Source organism: Erythranthe guttata, chromosome 5, assembly GCF_056151865.1.
Source record: "Erythranthe guttata isolate IM_541 chromosome 5, IM_541, whole genome shotgun sequence".
NCBI lineage: Eukaryota > Viridiplantae > Streptophyta > Magnoliopsida > Lamiales > Phrymaceae > Erythranthe > Erythranthe guttata.
In genome coordinates, this window is record NC_142537.1 from 11,412,849 (window position 1) to 11,431,798 (window position 18,950).

The 18,950-nt window shown below is 39.1% G+C and overlaps 2 protein-coding genes across 2 annotated transcripts; one reads left to right on the forward strand and one right to left on the reverse strand.

Moving 5' to 3' along the window:
- Positions 1 to 7,664: 7,664 nt before the first annotated feature.
- Positions 7,665 to 8,003, reverse strand: LOC105958408 (uncharacterized). Its single transcript, XM_012982419.2, has one exon. The coding sequence runs from the start codon at positions 8,001 to 8,003 to the stop codon at positions 7,665 to 7,667; it is 339 nt and encodes a 112-aa protein (XP_012837873.2).
- Positions 8,004 to 8,701: 698 nt separating this feature from the next.
- On the forward strand, positions 8,702 to 10,902 carry LOC105976241 (flavonoid 3'-monooxygenase CYP75B137). The gene is made up of 2 exons (XM_013001524.2): positions 8,702 to 9,669; positions 10,177 to 10,902. The coding sequence occupies exons 1-2, from the start codon at positions 8,746 to 8,748 to the stop codon at positions 10,780 to 10,782; spliced, it is 1,530 nt and encodes a 509-aa protein (XP_012856978.2). The 5' UTR covers positions 8,702 to 8,745; the 3' UTR covers positions 10,783 to 10,902.
- The last annotated feature ends 8,048 nt before the right edge of the window (positions 10,903 to 18,950 follow it).

Here is an 18,950-nt window from a genome sequence, read left to right on the forward strand (position 1 = left end):
AAATTGATTGTAAAATTATCGTAATCCACTTTAATATTAACATAACCCACAACAAAAATTATCAAAGTCCATTAAAAACGTACGTAATCCACTACTAACACAACTGAAAAAATAACAAAAAAGAAAAAGAAAAGTAAATTGAATTCGAAAATCAACTATTTGAAACGTAAACCACTACTATGTTCAGCAAAAGGTGAACCAGTACACCACCACCAACAAGGCTGACGAGGATCACAAAATCAATCTGAACAAGAAAAAAATTAATTAACAAATGAAAACTAATTTCCAAAAGCAAACATTGGTGTTACACCATCGTCGGTAGGAACAAAATCCGGAAAAAAAATTTTTGTTAACGGGGCGGGTGTGGGGAATGCAAAACCCGCCCCATGGCCATCCCTATCCAACCTACTAATATCGCATAAATCTGTCGAAATGAAAAATGAATGAGGGAATGACAATGAAAACCACTTTGTAATTACAATTTGAATAATCCACCCTAAAATAAAAAAGTGATTATCAATTGAGGCTAATTTGTAAATAATGAAAAAATTATCAATCTATAAGTATTTTACGATTATAACCTTAAATGATTAGACATGCGCTTAAAATGTAAGCTTTTTTTAGTTTTAAAATTTTAATTATGGGGTTTTAAACAACCTTTGTCATTTGTTAATACTTAATTGATTTTTGGGCAAATTACCGAAACCCCCCTGAGGTAAGCCTAAATAATGAAAATCCCCCCCACGTTCTCGTAATTACGAAAACCCCCCTGAGGTATGCAAACATCTTACAAATCGCTCTAACGGTGTTAAACTCGATAGAATCTTTTTGATTCTCCCGAATATTCCTCCGATAATATCAATTTTGCCCTTGTACACGAAATTACCCTTAGGGGGGTATTTGTAAGCATTTTATTTAATGAGGGGTCAATATATAATGTCTGCAAAATACTTATTTTTCTTAAATTAAACCCAAATATAATCAATCATTATGAATGTACAATGTATTTTTATTGGATTAAAAAAATCAATGGATGAGATTTCAAAATTTAATTATTTATATATATAAAATTAAATATTTTGCAATTCGAGAAATACAATCATCATTCAAGCTAAAAGCATAAATCCGTATGAACACTCCTCTGGATAAATAAAATCAATTAAAATATATAAATAAAAAAAATAAAAAAATTATAATATCAAATCATCAATACATCTGCCCCAAAGCAGAACTGTAGCCACGGACGAAAAATCGTCGTCCAAAATCACGATATCAGAGCTCTCCTTCGCCACCTCAGTGCCTTGGATTCCCATCGAGAGTCCCACATCGGCTTCTTTTAAAGCAGGGGCGTCGTTCGTTCCGTCGCCTGTGACCGCCACCACATTTTCAGCTTTTTTCTTTTATTTTCACATATTTAACAGAAGGAATTACGAGAACGTGGGGGATTTTCGTTATTTAGGCTTACCTCAGGGGGGTTTTGGTAATTTGCCTTTTTTCTTTTATTTTTCACATATTTAACAGAAGGATATAATAGACATTTCACCTTTTCGGTTAAAAAAATTCGGTCAACCGTTAGTCAAGGGGGGTTTTCGTAATTACGAGAACGTGGGGGAATTTTCGTTATTTAGGCTTACCTCAGGGGGGTTTTGGTAATTTGCCCTTGATTTTTTAATGAAGGTTGATGAACTAGGGTATTAGCTTTTACTAGAAAATTATGAATTTTTTTTTTTTTGTACTAATTTAAAAAAATGGAATTTATTGATATTTTTTTATTCATTTTTCTCATCTGTTACATATTTTGTGTATATATAATAATTGTTTGCGTCTATGTATATATATGTTTGTGTGTGTGACTGTGTGTATACATCAGGCAAATGGAGGTTCGGATCAGTTCCCAGAGGGACTATTTATGGTGGAAGAGATATACAAGCTAGCTGTAGCTGAGATAATGCTATGGGTTAATTCCTAATTATTTTTTATTCTCTAAAGAATTATTAAAATAAAAAAAATACAGTCATATATACATGAAAACCACTCTATATAAACTGCTATATAAACATGAAAATCGCTCTGTGTAAAATAGCTATATAAACATGAAAATCACTCTGCATAAACAACTATATAAACATGAAAACCACTCTGTATACTTATCGAAATTCAGTATAAATTTATCGAAAAACACTCTGTATACTTGTCGAAATCCACTATAAATTTATCGAAATCCACAATGAAATTAACGAAGTCCACTATACAATACAACAGATGAACAATATATAACAAAACATATAAGTACATGAAATTCACTCAAATTTTATCGAAATCCACTAAAAATTATCGAAATCCACCATAAATATAGCAAGTTCTCCAAGCTACGGTTAACTTAGGTATTTAAACTACGGCACAAACACAAACTAAGAAAATATTGAGTACCGTCAATAGATCTAATGAAGGATAACTAAGACCCAACAAAATATAAATCAAAATTTCAAATACAAGTTGCATATCTCATTACAAATCATTGGCTGTGCAATTATTTAAACATTCCCCTCAACTATATCATAATGCAATCTATAAATTGTATATATACATGTGAAATTGACTTTATAGACAACAATTTTCTGAAGATAAGCACCATTGAAAGTCAAACCGCTTGAATCCAATTTCCTCATATCAGCAAATGTGAAAACTGACTCTTCTGTATCAGCCAGTTTCAATGGATGTAAATACAAGTCTATATCAGATAAACTCCCCCTTTTTTTTTTTTTTAATTTTAACTAATCATTTATACATATTACATTGTTATTATATATACAAAGTGATTTAGTCCGTGGGGCTTCCGTCTTCCTCAAGTCACCTTGATCCGTACTCCGATGATGGTACCTGCAACGCCGGGGGAGGTTCCCGGCGGGAAAGCTCCGACGATCAAGTCTGATTTAGTCCGTGGGGCTTCCGTCTTCCTCAAGTCACCTTGATCCGTACTCCGATGATGGTACCTGCAACGCCGGGGGAGTTCCCGGCGGGAAAGCTCCGACGATCAAGTCAGTGATCGAAAGAGACAAGTATATACGTAATATTGTAGTGAATGGTGTCTTTTTTCCGTGTGTGTGTGTTTAGTAGTCCCTCTATTTATAGATGAGGAAACCTTGGCCTCCAAGGTTTCCTTTTTAGGGTTTGCTCCCCCCTCAAGTCAAATGTTTTGGGCCTCTCTTATTGGGCCTGCTTCAGGTCATGCCTACACTAGAATACGAGCCACGGTATTACTAGCTCGTCATTCGGGGGTCGTAGTCCGTCATTATTTCTTATAATAGCAAATTGGTTCTTCTCAGTTCGTATTTATTCGTCTCGTCATAGTGGCCCGTATCAACTACTCCCCCCTACTCCTTATTTATAAGACGAGTTCATTTTTCTTTACCTCGTTTTATAAGTATGGAGTACGAGGTGCGAGTTCATGCTTCGGTTTATGTCTAGTTGGTGCACGCAACCCCTCCCCTTTTTTCTCCATTAATTGCTCTGACATCCCGTGCGGTCGATTCGAGTTCCCTAAGTCATCATGGAGGAATTTCAATCAGTGCTTTTTGCGCTGAATTCGAGACGATCTGCATTAAATCTCGTCCGCTTGGATAAACGGTTATGATTGGTTTCCCCTCTTTCCTAGGTCATTACTGAGGAATTCCAATCGGTGCTTCTTGCACCGAATTCGAGATAATCTGCTCTGAATCTCGTCCGTCCGAATAGACGGTTACGATCAAGTTTTCCTCTTTTCCTCCTTCTATAAGTATCTGACCTCTGCCATTTTTCTAATTTTTTTCCTTTTCCACCTCCGTGCTTTCTTTTCTATTGTTTTTCTTCTCCGGCGGTCCTGCTTTCTCAAAACAGAGTTCTTACCCTCCGTGTCCACCCTCTCTCAAAGGTATTGCTCTTCTCCCTTATCTTTTATTGCCCTTATCTTATTCTTCCGATCATCTATGTCTTCCCACTCTCCCGATCCTTTCGGCCAAAAAATGCCTTCTAGCCGCTGTTCCGGGGAAGGGGATGATTATCCTACCCTTACCCTTTCTTCTTCTTCGGAGGAAGGGCCCTTCTTTTCCCCTTCGGGCAAGCTTCTGAAAAAGTCGAAGAAGAGAGGGAGGGATGATGCTCTGTCTACTGCGAGGAGCGGTTCTCCTTCGTTATCTGGGGGGCGTGATTTGGACGATCAGTGGGGACCTAGTACTCTAAGCGAGATAGACCTAGCTAACTTAGTTCGCGATATAGGTCTTCCTACCGACGTCGAACTAATCTTACCTTCTCGAGATCAACGCCCCTTAAACCCCCATCCAGGTTTCAGCACTTGGTTTTCGGAACAGTTTTATTTCGGTCTTTCTTTCCCATCTCGCCTTGGTTCTCCGAGATCGCTCAATTGTGTAACGTGTCCCTTAACCAATTTCACCCTCACGCTATAATCATTATGACCGGATTCCGCATGCTCTGTGCCTGGTCGGGCGTGATCCCTACCCCAGCTCGATTTCGGAGCGTTATGGTTTTGAAAAACTCCAGCCCCTTCCATATCTCTATCTCGGCTCGCCCGGGTTTCAAAATACTAATGCCGCCCAATAAGACTGATGGGTGGCAGGGTCACTACTTCTTTGCGAAAAATCCCATTGACGCTCTTTATCTATGTCCTTGGCTCGCCACCTTGCCCGAGAAGAAGAGGGGAAAACCCCTAGCGATTGACGAATGGCTTCTGAAAATGATTGTTCATTTTCAACCGAGTTATGGTATTCCCGAGAGTCTCACGAGTTTTCCACCGATACTTCGCCATTTCTACTTCCATGACAACGGCACTCATCCCTTAACCCGAGAGGATTTAGGTGGGTCTAAACATGATATCAATTTTTGTCTTGGTTCGGTGTTTATTTTGGGCTATTGTTTTTTATTTAACTGTATTTTATGTTCGTTGGTATTTCACCCATTTGCTCATCACATTTTTCCTAATTCCACGGACAGACTTAAGGATGAAGAGGATGTTCCGAGGTGACAAGCCGGCGACTCGTCCGTCCGAGCCGGAGCCTGAATTTCAAGCGTCCGAGCTTCAGCGTCCTTTAGCCGCTGAATCCGAGAAACGATCTTCAGAGGAAGGGGCTTTAAGGCCGAGGCCCCCCAAGAAGAATGCCGGGACTTCGCGTCCGCGAGGTAGGCCACGCGTTGAGGATCCCGAGCCTCCTCGACGGTCCTCGGCTGTAGTTGTGGTCTCTTCTCCGCCACCCTCCTCAGCCGAAGAAGTGGTAGAAAAAGAGCCCACTTTGAAGAAGAGAAAGGCCGATTTGGCCCTCGGGCCAGTCGGGTCGTCTCTTGGGCAAGTTGGGTCATCTCCGCCCCCTAACTTTGCACTTCATCTCTGCCAGAATGCAGAGAACGCCATTGCCGCTTGCCGGGCTTTGGCGTTTCCTCGAGATGTTGCCCACTTCGGGCAAATGAGTAAAGGTGACCGACTTGAGTTGCTTTTGCATAATATCACGCAGGTCGGTTTTATTTCGTACGCGCGAGTTAGTTCTTATCTTTATGTTTCTTATTCGCAACTAACTTTACTTGGGTTTTCTGTATGTGTAGCAATTCGCCATCGCCTTTTCGGGCCCTCTAGGATGGGACGATGTCTCGCGCGAGGCATACAATAATCAAAAGAAGGAGGTCACTCAGCTTCGGAAGGAGGTCCGAGCTTTGAAAGAGAGTTTGGCGGTGGCGGAGTCGTCGAAAGAGGGGCTATTTGCCAAGGTGAGAAAACTGCAAGAGCAGAAGAAGGTTTTGCAGGCCGAGAAGGATTCGTTGGCATCTCATAATGCCAGCTTGGAAGAGAAAGCGAAGCTGCTTTCGAATGAACTCTTTGCAGCTGGGGTGCAAGCATCCACTAACTTCACCGAATGAGTGAAGGAAGGGCATAGGCTGTTCCCGGGATCATCCGAGGGTCTCCGTTTTATGGAGGCATTCATCGGTCGTTTTTTCGATCGACTCTGGCGTTCGACGACGTTCACCCGACAAGCGTCCGGTTTAGCTCGCTTCTTCTTTTCGGAAGCGGTGAAGGCTGTTCGGAAGCGGTCAAGTGGTGCTGGCATCGGGTTCTCGCTGGTCGAGAACGAGCTCGCTGAGGATCTGCCGGATGACGAGATTCCGGGCTTTGAAGGAGACGTGAACGAGGACCCCGACTTAGAGTGGTGGAGGCAGGTGCATCGGGAGCTCGTCGAGGACTTCTCTCGCCAAGGGACCTCCTCGGTGATCATCACCGAATTTGGTGGGGATGTTGAGACTGTTGATGCAATGGCGAATCTCAACAAGGCACCGTCGGACCTTCTCCCGTCTCCTCTTCCGTCTGCCGGGGATCGAGGCGAAGCAAGAGTGGAGCCTTTCGAAAATACTTAGCCAATTTTTTGTTTGTTCCCACCTGTTGTACTTTTATGCAATGTATTCATATTTTTCCTTTGTATGTTCTGAACAATCTATTTCACTCATCGTATTTCAATGTATCAGAAATTTGCTTGTTGAAGTTTTGCTTTTCATGCTTACTTGGATTTCTTATATCCTGATGCTGTGTATTCAAGAATGATTTTTAAACTTAGCAAAGTATTTTTGAATTTGAGTTGAACCAACAACTCTTTTTAGACTCGCATCGGTGATCATCCCTTGATCTCATCGACTTAGGACTTAGCCTGATCTTGGCAAGCCACTTTTGTTTACAACAACTTACTTTTATTTTAGTTTAACACCTGGTTTTTATACCTCGCTTATGCGCGCGACTTAACGCCTCATTTTGGTACGCGAACTAACGCCTCGACGTAATACGCGATTTAACGCCTTGGTGTAATATGCGATTTAACGCCTCAATGTGACACGCGATTTAATGCCTCGGTATGATATGCGATTTAATGCCTCGGTGTGATACGCGATTTAACGCCTCAGTGGAACACGCGATTTAACGCCTCGGTGAAATACGCGATTTAACGCCTCGGTATGATACGCGACTTAACGCCTCAGTGGAACACGCGATTTAACGCCTCGGTATGATACGCGATTTAACGCCTCGGTGAAATACGCGACTTAACGCCTCAGTGGAACACGCGATTTAACGCCTCGGTGAAATACGCGATTTAACGCCTCGGTGAAATACGCGACTTAACGCCTCAGTGGAACACGCGATTTAACGCCTCGGTGAAATACGCGATTTAACGCCTCAGTTGTAACTTATATAAATAACACAAGGATGTTTTTAACGTGGAAACCCTCCAAATGAGGAGAGAAAAAACCACGGGGCCTAGCCCAGCTCGGAAAATGGATGTTTATTAATGGATTTTGCCTGTACAGGGTGTGTTGTTTCTCTACTTTTCTGACAAGCTTTTTTTTTTTTTTTTTTTTTTTTTTTTTTTTTTTTTTTTTTTTAACGCGAAGAAGCGCTTCAAGTGGATTACATTACATGCCCGTGGCAATGGGTTTCCCTCTATATCCGCCAGCTCATATCCTCCGCCAACCAAACACTTTGTGACCACGTATGGTCCTTCCCAATTGGCTTCCAGTTTTCCTGTGTGCTTTAGGGCATCAGCTCGTCGTAGAACGAGATCACCAATCTGGAATGAGCGAGATCGGACCCCTTGATCATATCGGGCTTTGATCAAATTCTTGCTTCGTTCCATGTGTAACTAGGCTGCTTCTCGTAAAACAAAGATCTCATCCAACCGGGTTCTTAATGCACCGTCATTCGTCTCTTTATAAAATGTGGCTATGCGGAGTGTGTCCATTGCCACCTCTACTGGGATGACTGCTTCGGTTCCGTAGGTTAACCGAAATGGTGTTTCACCGGTAGCTGCTTTGGCCGTGGTTCGGTAAGACCAAAGGACCGAAGGTAACTCGTCCACCCAGCTGCCGCCTAGCTCGTCTATCCTTTTCTTTAGGCCGTTGACAATGGTCCGATTTGTGGATTCGACCTGGCCATTGGCCTGGGGGTGCGCCACTGCCACAAACTCTTGTGTGATTTTCATCTCTTCACACCACGCGCGAATCTTGGGAAAGTGGGATTTGAGTTATCCCACATTGGAAAAGTAGAGAAGTACTGAGCTGTATATATATCAAAATATTGGGATGGGCCAAAAACATTAGGTCATGGGCTTTTAACCCATTGGGCCCTTATTACTCGAAGCCCATCTCGATTGGTCTGACTGGTCTGAATTGGTGCGGCCGAACCAATGCAAACCATTCGGCTCAACTCGAAATGGTGCAAACCATTCGGCTCAACTCGAAATGGTGCAACCACTCCCAATTGGCTCAACTCGAAATGGTGCAACCATTCAAACAAAAGGTACATTTTTGCTCCAAAGGACACTACTTTTCGAACCTTATAAATAGACCATAACTTTCCCAAAATTCCTCACTTCAATCCAAAACAAGCCTACTACATATTAAGCCTACCCTTCACAGATTCTCTCGAAAAGTTCTACACAAAGTACAGTTCGTCGTACTTGGGATTTGGAGTGCTCCTATTCCAAGTTTTGCCGTTGTATATTGGGAGACGATTTCCATTTAATCCGTTAGCACCGTTGCGGGGAAATTTCGTCTTAAGGACAGAGACAACTCGCCTCGGCAAAATTCTCGTTCATAGCAGATTTCCAACAATTAATTAATTTGTTCAACCAATTTACTAAATTCACTACCCCTTTTATGTATCGGGACCAACATTCCTTGCACTTAACAATAGTAATTTGTCGCAACAAAGAAAAAAACATAATGGAATATGAGCTTGGACTTGCTGCTCTCACCTTCTTTTTTCTTCTAGCGTCCCTATTTTGTTACTCATGGATAGTAGTACTCGGCAACTCAAAAACAGGAACAAAGCCACCACTTCCGCCCGGACCATACGGCCTTCCGATTCTCGGATACCTCCCGTTTCTCAAACACAACTTGCACCACCAGTTCACACTACTGTCTCACAAGTACGGCCCCATTTACCGCCTCTGGCTCGGCAGCAAACTCTGTGTCGTTGTAAGTTCGCCTTCCTTGATAAAGCAGATAGTTCGCGATAAAGACTCCATTTTCGCGAACCGGGACCCGCCGGTTGCAGCACTAGTCGCCACGGGCGGGTACGACATCGTCTGGACGGCAAACGGTCCCTACTGGCGCGACATACGGAAGCTGTTCGTTCGTGAGATGATGAGCAACACCAACCTCCAGGCTTCGAATGTTTTCCGCACGGAGGAAGTGCGGAAGCTTATCGGGAATCTCGATACACAAATCGGGAGTCCCGTTCAAATTGGCGAACTCATTTTCCTGACAGAGCTCCATGTACTGATTAGCTTGCTCTGGGGAGGTGAGATGGACCCCACGGAGCGAAGCAGGCTTGGAGACAAGTTTCGGGTTCATATTTCGAAACTCGTCGATTTGTTGGGAAAGCCTAACGTTTCCGATTTTTTTCCGGTTTTGGCTAGGTTTGATTTGCAGGGAATCGCGAAAGAAATGAGGGGTGTGGTGGTTGAGGTGGAACGAATTTTGGATTGTTTTATCGATGCGAAAGTGAAGAGCATGGCGGCTGGTGGTGGTATGGAGGGTGAAGAAAGGAGTAAGGACTTTATGGGAATTCTTTTGGAGCTCAAGGATAAGCAACTCGGAGAAGGCTCAACATTTGGTTTAACTCAAATCAAGGCGATTTTGATGGTAATTTTCTCCACTTTCCTTCATTTCATTTTCTTGTTGGTTTGCCCTCCGTCTCTTAATTTATTCGAAGCTAGATTCGACACCGTTCAGTAAAAGCTTGTTTGGACTCGATTTGTTAACATAACGAAACAAACTTGAACACATATACTTTTGTTATTGATAAGATTTGAACTCGATTGTTTTGAGTCGGGAATCGATTAGAAAAAAAATTAAAATCAAGCTACTCGAGTTTGATTCGTGCTAACCTCTATTGCTTATTAATCCAAGCTCAGACACAACTCTACTCAATGCGCTTATGCGTGCCCCTAGTTCTGTTGTTTCTTGAATATATAGGAGAATTAGTTTTTGTGTTCACATTTGAAGATAAAAAACCGCTAAACATTTTTATAGGCATAAACCCTCTTGTGATCCAAAGTCACGACAAATATACTCTTTCAAGCTAACAATGTAACTCTTTTTGTGATTCTCTTTCATTGAAATGACATAAAATATGCTCTTTGATTATAGGATATTGTTGCCGGCGGGAGCGATACTACGGCAACGATGGTCGAGTGGGTGATGACCGAGCTTTTGCACAACCCGAGTATAATGCAAAAAGTGCAGCAAGAAGTAACAAATGTTGTAGGAGCGAACAACGTCGTTGAAGAATCCCACGTATCGAAACTGCACTACCTCGAAGCGGTTGTAAAGGAAACATTCCGCCTACATCCTCCATTGCCACTCCTCGTTCCAAGGTATCCGAGTGAATCTTGCACGATCGGAGAGCACACAATCCCAAAGGGGTCAAGGGTCTTCTTGAACATGTGGTCAATCCACATGGACCCGCAAGTTTGGGAGAATCCTTTAATATTTCGACCCGAGAGATTTTTGAATGATAACTCCGAAAAATTTGATTTCATTGGAAACAACGTTGAGTATCTTCCGTTCGGGTCGGGGAGAAGGGTGTGCCCTGGTATTCCGTTGGCTGAGAAGATGGTAATGTATTTGTTGGCTACGCTCGTTCATACGTACGAGTGGGGGTTGCCGGAGGGACAAAAGATTGACTTGTCGGAGAAATTTGGGATTGTCATGAGGAAAGAAACACCACTCATTGCTGTTCCTTATCATAAATAACCAAATATGAACTTGTATGCATAATTATATTATGTTTCTTGTATCTATCATGTTACCTTAGTGTGACCATTATCGGTCACTTTATTCTATACTTTGATGATCCTACATCACAAATCACAATACTCGTATATCCTCTTAATTTCTAACTTTATCTCCCCATTAATTGGTAAACTTATTTGCTGGAAGATGAAAAATTGGAGTAATTTTTAGGATTTATTTTGATTTTATTTTAATTTTCTGAAAATTTTCGACGTCAATATTTTCTAATATATCTGACGTTCATGTTGCAGAATTTCACCCATGTACAGGTTCGATGATATTTGGTATTAAAGTTCTTGTGTGAAGTAGTTTCAAATTTTTGGTGTTCCGTTCAATTGGTATTTTTGCACCTGCGAATAGCTGTAATCTTCCCTATGTCGGGAAAAAACGTCGGGGTGTTCACTCGGTCGGTAAACTGACCGAACCTTACCGAACCGAAAATTCGGTTCGGTAATTCGGTTCGGTATTCGGTAATTTATTTTTTGAATTCTGGTATTCGGTACGGTATACGGTTTTGATGTCTGGTATACCATCCCATACCGAATACATAAATATTTAAAAAAAAAATCTTTATTTTTAAATCATGTAAGGTTAACAAATTATAAAATGCTTATAGATTGATAATTTTTTCAATTATTTACAAATTAGCCTCTATTGATAATATTTTTTTTTTTGTTTTTAGAGCCGATTATTGAAACTTGAATGCCAAATTGAAGAATTAATTAGCTTAAATATATATTTTTTTACCTTTTTTTTTAAATAAGAACATATATTTTCAATTTTTACCGATACCGAACTGAAAAAACCGAAATAATTCGGTAAAAAAATGTAGCGAACGGAGTAGTTCGATACGGTAAACGGTACAATTTTTTTACGTACAAATATTCTGGTACTGTTTGATACAGTTTGAATTTATGAGCACCCCTAAAAAAACACTATCTCCTTTCTAAGAATATCTAAAAGTCAACAACTCTTTCAAGCATTGCTTCAAAATAACATTAATAACTTTTGTAAGGGTATAATTGTCTTTTCAAATACCTAAATTTTACTATTTTTTTTTCTTCCTCGTTTCCCTCCATGTATTCTCTTCTTCCTTCTCCATGTTCTTCGACAGCCGCATCCCCAAAAACACCTTGGAGCAGCCAAATCTGAGGGAATTGATAATCTTGTATGTGCAATAGGAATTTGAAACAGAGGATGCCAATTTAGACATTTCGGACAAACCAAATTTATAACAAATGTTAAAAATCAAATCACTTCTTTCTTCGTCTATCACCAAACCTATACTCTACAAAATCTATACAAATAAATACACATCGATGTAGACATATAGATTATAGACAATGGTGTAACAAGGAAGGGGCAACCGCCTCTCCGAAAAAAAATATAGTCAATCTTTTTAATTACTTTTTGGCATAATATTTATAAATATGTGTTCTTGCCAGCCCCAAAAAGTTCTTCTCTATTCTCTTGTGTAAATTTAAATATATTTTTTTTTATATTTATGACAATATAAAATAATACAACTAAAATTCATAGTTTTTAACTAAATATTATAAATATATACTAATTTTAGCAATTTTTTTGGATAACTCTAAAAGAAACTTGGGGATGCTGCTCCCGAACACCCGAAAAATTAACCTACCTACATATATTATTTCCAAATAAAATCGCCCCCTTACAATATTGTCTAGATGCGCCCCTGCATATAGAAGTTGAGATTCCTTGTTGTAATAAAACCAAACAACGCATCATGTCACTTCTGAGGTCTAAGTATGGGGTAAATGGCAAATAGACCCATGACATAGACACGGCCACGGGCCGGGTTGGACCTGAACCCGACCCGGATTTGGACCCGCCCCGCCCTGGAACCAATCCGCACCCCTTGGACTCGGACCCGGACCCGACTTTACATGGGTCAGTTTCGGGTCTTGATTTATTGGACCTGAGACCCGACGGATCTACCCAGCGGGGGGATCCGAGGACCCGTCGGGTCCACCCGAATAAAAGCATATTTTTTTTTTAAATTTTGAAAATGCAACGGCTATAAACCGGACCCGACCCCGGACCCGGTCCGTAAATTCAATTTTTTTTATTTTCAACGGCTAGAAACTCGGGTCCACCCGGACTCAACCCGGACACGGTCTGATTGAATTAATTTTTTTTTTTCCAACGATCAAGATTCAAAAAAAAAAAAAAATCAAAAAACCGGTTTTGGACCCGGACCCGGCCTGGACCCGAAAGGACCCGAGTGGACCCAACCTGAACTCGCACCCGCCTCCACATGGGTCCGTTTCGGGTCCCAAAAAAGTAGGACTCGGACTCGGACCCGGACCCGGCGGGTCCGACCTGGCCCGTGGCTGTGTCTACCATGACACATAGTCTTAATTAAAAAAAAGGACATTCAATTTTTTTGTCTTGTAAAAAAACCCACTACATAAAAGTTTATTAAAATCAAGGCAAGGGTATTTTTCCGGACATAATTACTGATGTATATAAGCTGAAAATTGAAAGCCCTACGCCCGTTTTTCATGTTTTATGCGCGATTCTTCTCTCTTCTCTCCCGAATTCCTCTATGTACCTCTGCATCTCGGAACTGAATCTACATATTTCACGTCGGGTCTCACTATTATCCGGCCGTCCTCTCCAGCTTTTATCGCCTATCATATCTGGTGTAGTATAATTTTCAAGGAAAGTGTGTCAATTTTTTTGATCTGCATGCGAATGCTTTTTTAAGTTACGAATGTCAACATCGAGATATGTATAGTTTGAATTGTACTAAATTGAACACCATCATGTATGGGCGTTCAATGTATGTTTGCATAAATGTGTTTTTTTGTTTTTTTTTGTTTTTTTGTGTATATTTGTTTTCACGCTATGTTTTTTTGGAAAGTGTTTATATCATGTTGTTGTTATTGCTTGTATAATTGAATGTATATGTTATTTCGCTGGTTGATTATGTAATTTGACTGTTATTAGCAGTATAATTATGTTTTGCTATGTTTGTTTGCAAGTGTTTATATAATGTTGTTGTCATTGGCAGCATAATTGAATGTATACGCGGATTTACTGGATGTATAAGTAATGTGACTGTTATTAACAATGTAATTATGTTTTTGTTGGGGATCGAGCACGTGTACGCAGCGGAAAACAACAAAATTTATTTTATTTATATAAACTAATTTATATAAACAAACACGTGCACAATAATTACAATTAATTGCGTACATTTTCGCTTCCAATCACCGACAAACATGCTCGCATATATAATTAATTTAAATGACATAAATTGAATCATCATAGCATGCTCGCAAAATCAAATCAAATAATTAACATGCTTAACGAACGATTCACATAAACACATAATCGAACATATAGATTCATATGATTCAATAATCAATTAACATACATTAATCTCAGTTAATATAAATTAATATATATATATATATATATATATATATATATATATATATATATATATATATATATATATATATATATATATATATATATATATATATATATATATATATATATATATATTAATTAGGGAAAACGATACTTTACCCTTGAGGCTTGAATCGAACGAAGACACGAGAAGATGGCTAGCAGCTCTTCCCACTCCAACTGATCCAACCTCTTTTCTGATCCAAAATTACAGGCCTGCTCCGACTTCAATATCTCCATGGTTATTGAATCTATGCACAATTACTTTTTATGTATTGTAGATCAAAATTTCACATTCATCCGATCATCGGTTGATTTATGGCGAATTTTCTCGCTGGACTGCGCAGAAAATCCGAGAGCAGTTTTTCAGAATTGGCTTCTCGCATCACCGGCTTATGGCGGCGGCGTTGGCGGAATAATAATCTTCCTCCTCTTAGGTTTTACTTCGTATATTCAATCCACTATCCACGCAGCACTAGATACGTGATAGGCTAAGTACAACGAAGAAGAACGAAAGGGAAATGAAGATGCCGATGCGGCGGCGACTGGCGGCGGCGCGGCGGCTGGTGGCGAGGTAGGGTTTCGGCTGCAAGGTGGACGACCGTGGGGAGAGAAGCTAGGGTTTCAAGCTTGTGTTATGTCGTTTTTTGCTTTGTGTGTCTTTCACAAGACATATAAATCCTATTTATATGCTCCTTGTGAAAACCCTAACAGGCCTTAAGTTGGGTTAGGCCCAACAGCTTAAGTCCACTCTCTTGCTCAGCTCATTTCTAACAAACGAATGCTCGTAAAAATATAAAAATTATATTTTGACAACGAGCACAAATTCTCGTCGATACGAGTATCACTTTGCAATTTACCAATTTCCGAAATTGGAAACCCTAATTTAGGACTTGCCAAATTGGGAAACTTCCCAAAATAGAAAGTTAACTAAATTTCCGTTGGATTCTTTTCCTCTACTTATTCTCATCCGTAATTAACAATTACGAATGTTGGACTCAATCATATTGACTTCCAATTACACTAAGATTAACTAATTAATCTTAGCTCGTTGCATTAAGGATCTCAAGTACACGAGCAGTGTGACCCTCGATGGTTCAGGTGTAAGCTAGCCGTGGGCCCACAACCTATTCAAGTTTTAACTCGTCCCTAGAGTTACATATAAGTTGAATCTAGTTTCAACTAAACTACCCAACGAATCAAGATTGGCGTCTAGCAACTACGCGTCATGATTCCGTAGATATAAATGAAGTGCCTGCAAGAACCTTGTGATATAGTTAACGTACCATACGATCCATACCATAGTTATTCGTTCTGCTTGTTTTATTTACAGACTAACTTGAGGTATAAGTTGAGTGAAATGAGATCTAGTTATTAACTAGAGATATTCTAGTTAGTCAGTTGAGCATGCGCTTATGCTCCCACTAAGGAAATCTTTCATGAGACACATTAGAAATTTAAAAGTGATGGTTCAAGGAAAGTTGTTGATTTTTTGTCAGATTTGCCTTTTAAAAATTGGGTAAATGCGTATTTTGAGGGGCATAGGTAAGGTGAGTTGTATTCGAATAATGCGGAATCATGGAATGGTACAATAAAGAAATTCCAACATTTGCTGATTACCCATATGATTGACAACATTAGGGAATGGATAAAATTTGCGAGAGGTCTGTAGAAGCGAGTGTTTGGACTACGATGCTTTGTCCAGAGATGGAAACGATTTTAAGGACTTTTGTCGAAAATGGGAGGACATGGACTGTTAGAAAATCAAATCAGGTTGTCTTTGAAGTGCATTCAGACCCTCATGAGATTGTGGATTTGTTTGCTAGAATGTGCACATATTGGGATTGGTAGCTTAAAGGAATCCCTTGCTGTCATGTGGCTGTGGTTGTGGCTATCAAGAATATCCCCAACGGTGAACGATATGGGTACATTGACCCCTTATTTTATGCGTGCAATTTCAGATCTAATTACAAAAGTTGAGCAGCCAGTTGTTGGACCTCCAGTTTGCCAGACACGACGTGGAAGACCAAAAAAGAAGAGAATTCATCTCGTGGTGAGAATATCAAGGAGAAGATCAAGTGTGGAAGATGTAATGACATTTGCCACCACAACAAGAAAACTTGCAACAAAGCTATTTGAAGAACTACTATTATTTTTTCTTTGACAGTTTTTTGGATTGCATATATGAATGCTTACAATATTTTTCTTCAGTAATTATATGTTATTGTCAGTGACAGTTATATTGTTTCCATAATTTTCTTCAGTAGTTCTATGTTACTGTCAGTGACAGTTATATTGTCTCAGTAATTTTCTTCAGTAATTCTATGTTACTGCGAGTGACAGTTATATTGTCTCAGTAATTTTCTTCGGTAATTCTAAGTTACTGTCATTGACAGTTTTTTTTGTTTAACTTATGTACTTTTCTTTTGCATGGTTCTATATCACTTGCCTACAACATGGATATTATGTATGAATTGTAAGTACAACCTTTTCAAATTCAAAATAATACTATATGGAGTTAAATTACTGTCACGAGTAGGGAGAGTATGGTTTCAGGTGTAACACCCCGCATTTTCGGCAAAATATTATTATTTTATTTTACCACCTCTATGTGCAAATCAATGAAATTAGAGTTTAGAATAATTCTTGCATGATTAGTAATTACGTGAAAATTAGGTGATTATGTGAAATATATGATTATGTGAATTATGTGATTATGTGAAATATATGATTATGTGAATTATGTGATTACGCGAATTATGTGCTTAGGAAATATTTTGAAACATTATGTCGAAATAAATTATTTTTCATGAACTAGGATTTTATTCTTGCATATGAATTTAAGTGAGCATTATATCATATTTATGCATGCACAAAATTATAGAAAACAAATTCTCATGCATTTTAGGATTTTTAATTAGTGGAGAAAATTAGAAACTCCTCCCCTCATTTTCTTCAATTTTGGGACATCAATACACACACACACACACACACACACATGATTTAAAAATTGCATGATAATTAGGAAAAGACATGCATTAGATTGGTTGTACTTTGAGCATTAAAATAAATACCTAAAGCTAGTCTCCCTACTCACTAGCTTGGCATGCTTTTTCACTCCCACACTCAACTTTAAGTAGACCAAATGTCACTCTCCTTCTTCATTCTTCTTCATTTTCGGCAGCCACAAAACAACCACCATAGCCACCACCTTCTCAAGCTTGAACCACCCAAGAACCACCGCCACACCTCTTTCGAAAAAATTGCAAAATCACCCCCACAAAAAGATGTATTTCCCTTTCTTCTCCATTGGCTTTGAACTCTCCAAAAACTCTATAAATACCTCCAATGTCCAAAACCAAAATGCACTCTCAAAATCCACTCTTACCATCTATAAGTTTAAGCTTTCTTTCTATTTCAATAGGAGGAGAATTTTCGGCCAAGGCTAAGTAAGCCCATCTTCCTCTTCTTTCTTCATTTTTTCGAAGGAAGCTAAGCTCTTCTTCATCCAAGTTCTTCTTGTTCTTCTTGTTCTTCTTTTCTTAATGTATAATATAAATCTTGATCTCTTCTTGTATTAGAGAGAAAAGAGCTAACAAATCCTTTCCCTAAAGAGTTGAGGTGAGAATTCTTGAATTCTTGCTCAAACATGCAACCCCACTAGTATTTTCGGTTTTCATTGATTTATTTGTTGATTCTTGCATATTATGTGATTATATGGCTTAGATGATGATTGCATGTTAGTATTTTGAAAAGATAACTTTGTTCTTGATGTTTATGTTTTTTTTCGAAAATTTAGGGAAGATTTGTATGGCTTAGATGATGTTTATGCATAACTTATCTAGTGTTTGATTGTTGATTTGTGAAAAGAAATTGATTTTTGGCTTAACTATGAGTTTTTCGAAAATTTGGGGAAAAATGCTTAAATTGCTTATTTGGCTTAATTAGTAGCTTGCATGTGTCAATCTAGTGATTGATTGTTGATTTGTGAAAAAATATTGATTTTTGGCTTAACCATGAAACTTTCGAATTTTGGGTGAAAATGCATAAATTGATTCTTTGGTTTATTTGGTATCTTGCATGTGTTAATTTAGTGTTTAATTATTGTTGGCCTGGCATGTTAACATCTAGTGATTGATTGTTGATCTAAGATCTTGCATGTTAAGATCTAGTGATTGATGGTTGATCTAAAGTCTTGCATGTTAAGGTCTAGTGTTTCCTATGAAGAATGATGATAGAACTAAAGAAATTGTGTTAAACTTGATTTAAAACACTCTTGCATGTTAAGATCTAGTGGAACTACTTGAATAAAATGTAAAGATGAAAGTCTTGAATTTTATTCTTGTAAAATGTTAGATTTAATGAACTTTTGATTATAGATTGTCTTTGCATGTTAAGATTTCGGTTATTGCTTGTATTTGATTGTGGATTTTATGCTTAAATGATTATTTGTGTTTTGCTATGTGATCTTGCTTGTTTATGTGTTTATCATTGGGTGTGAGGATGAGAAAAGGGTAAGTAGATGGGTGCATAAGTGTCATGATTTTTAAAAGGTAAAAATATGTTGGAATGTCTTTCGAGGTTACGGTAAATAACCGGGGTACGACGAGTCGGTACCGTAGGGCCTAGGGGTGGTTTGATTCCACGTAGATAGAAGGATTCGTAAAATATGAGGTTATTTA

Bases quoted from the DNA above. Each gene is read 5' to 3' on its own strand.
- LOC105958408 (XM_012982419.2), bottom strand. From the start codon at position 8,003: ATGAAAATCACACAAGAGTTTGTGGCAGTGGCGCACCCCCAGGCCAAT.
- LOC105976241 (XM_013001524.2), top strand. From the start codon at position 8,746: ATGGAATATGAGCTTGGACTTGCTGCTCTCACCTTCTTTTTTCTTCTA. The intron at 9,670-10,176 runs GTAATTTTCTCC...CTTTGATTATAG, and splicing joins AAATCAAGGCGATTTTGATG to GATATTGTTGCCGGCGGGAG.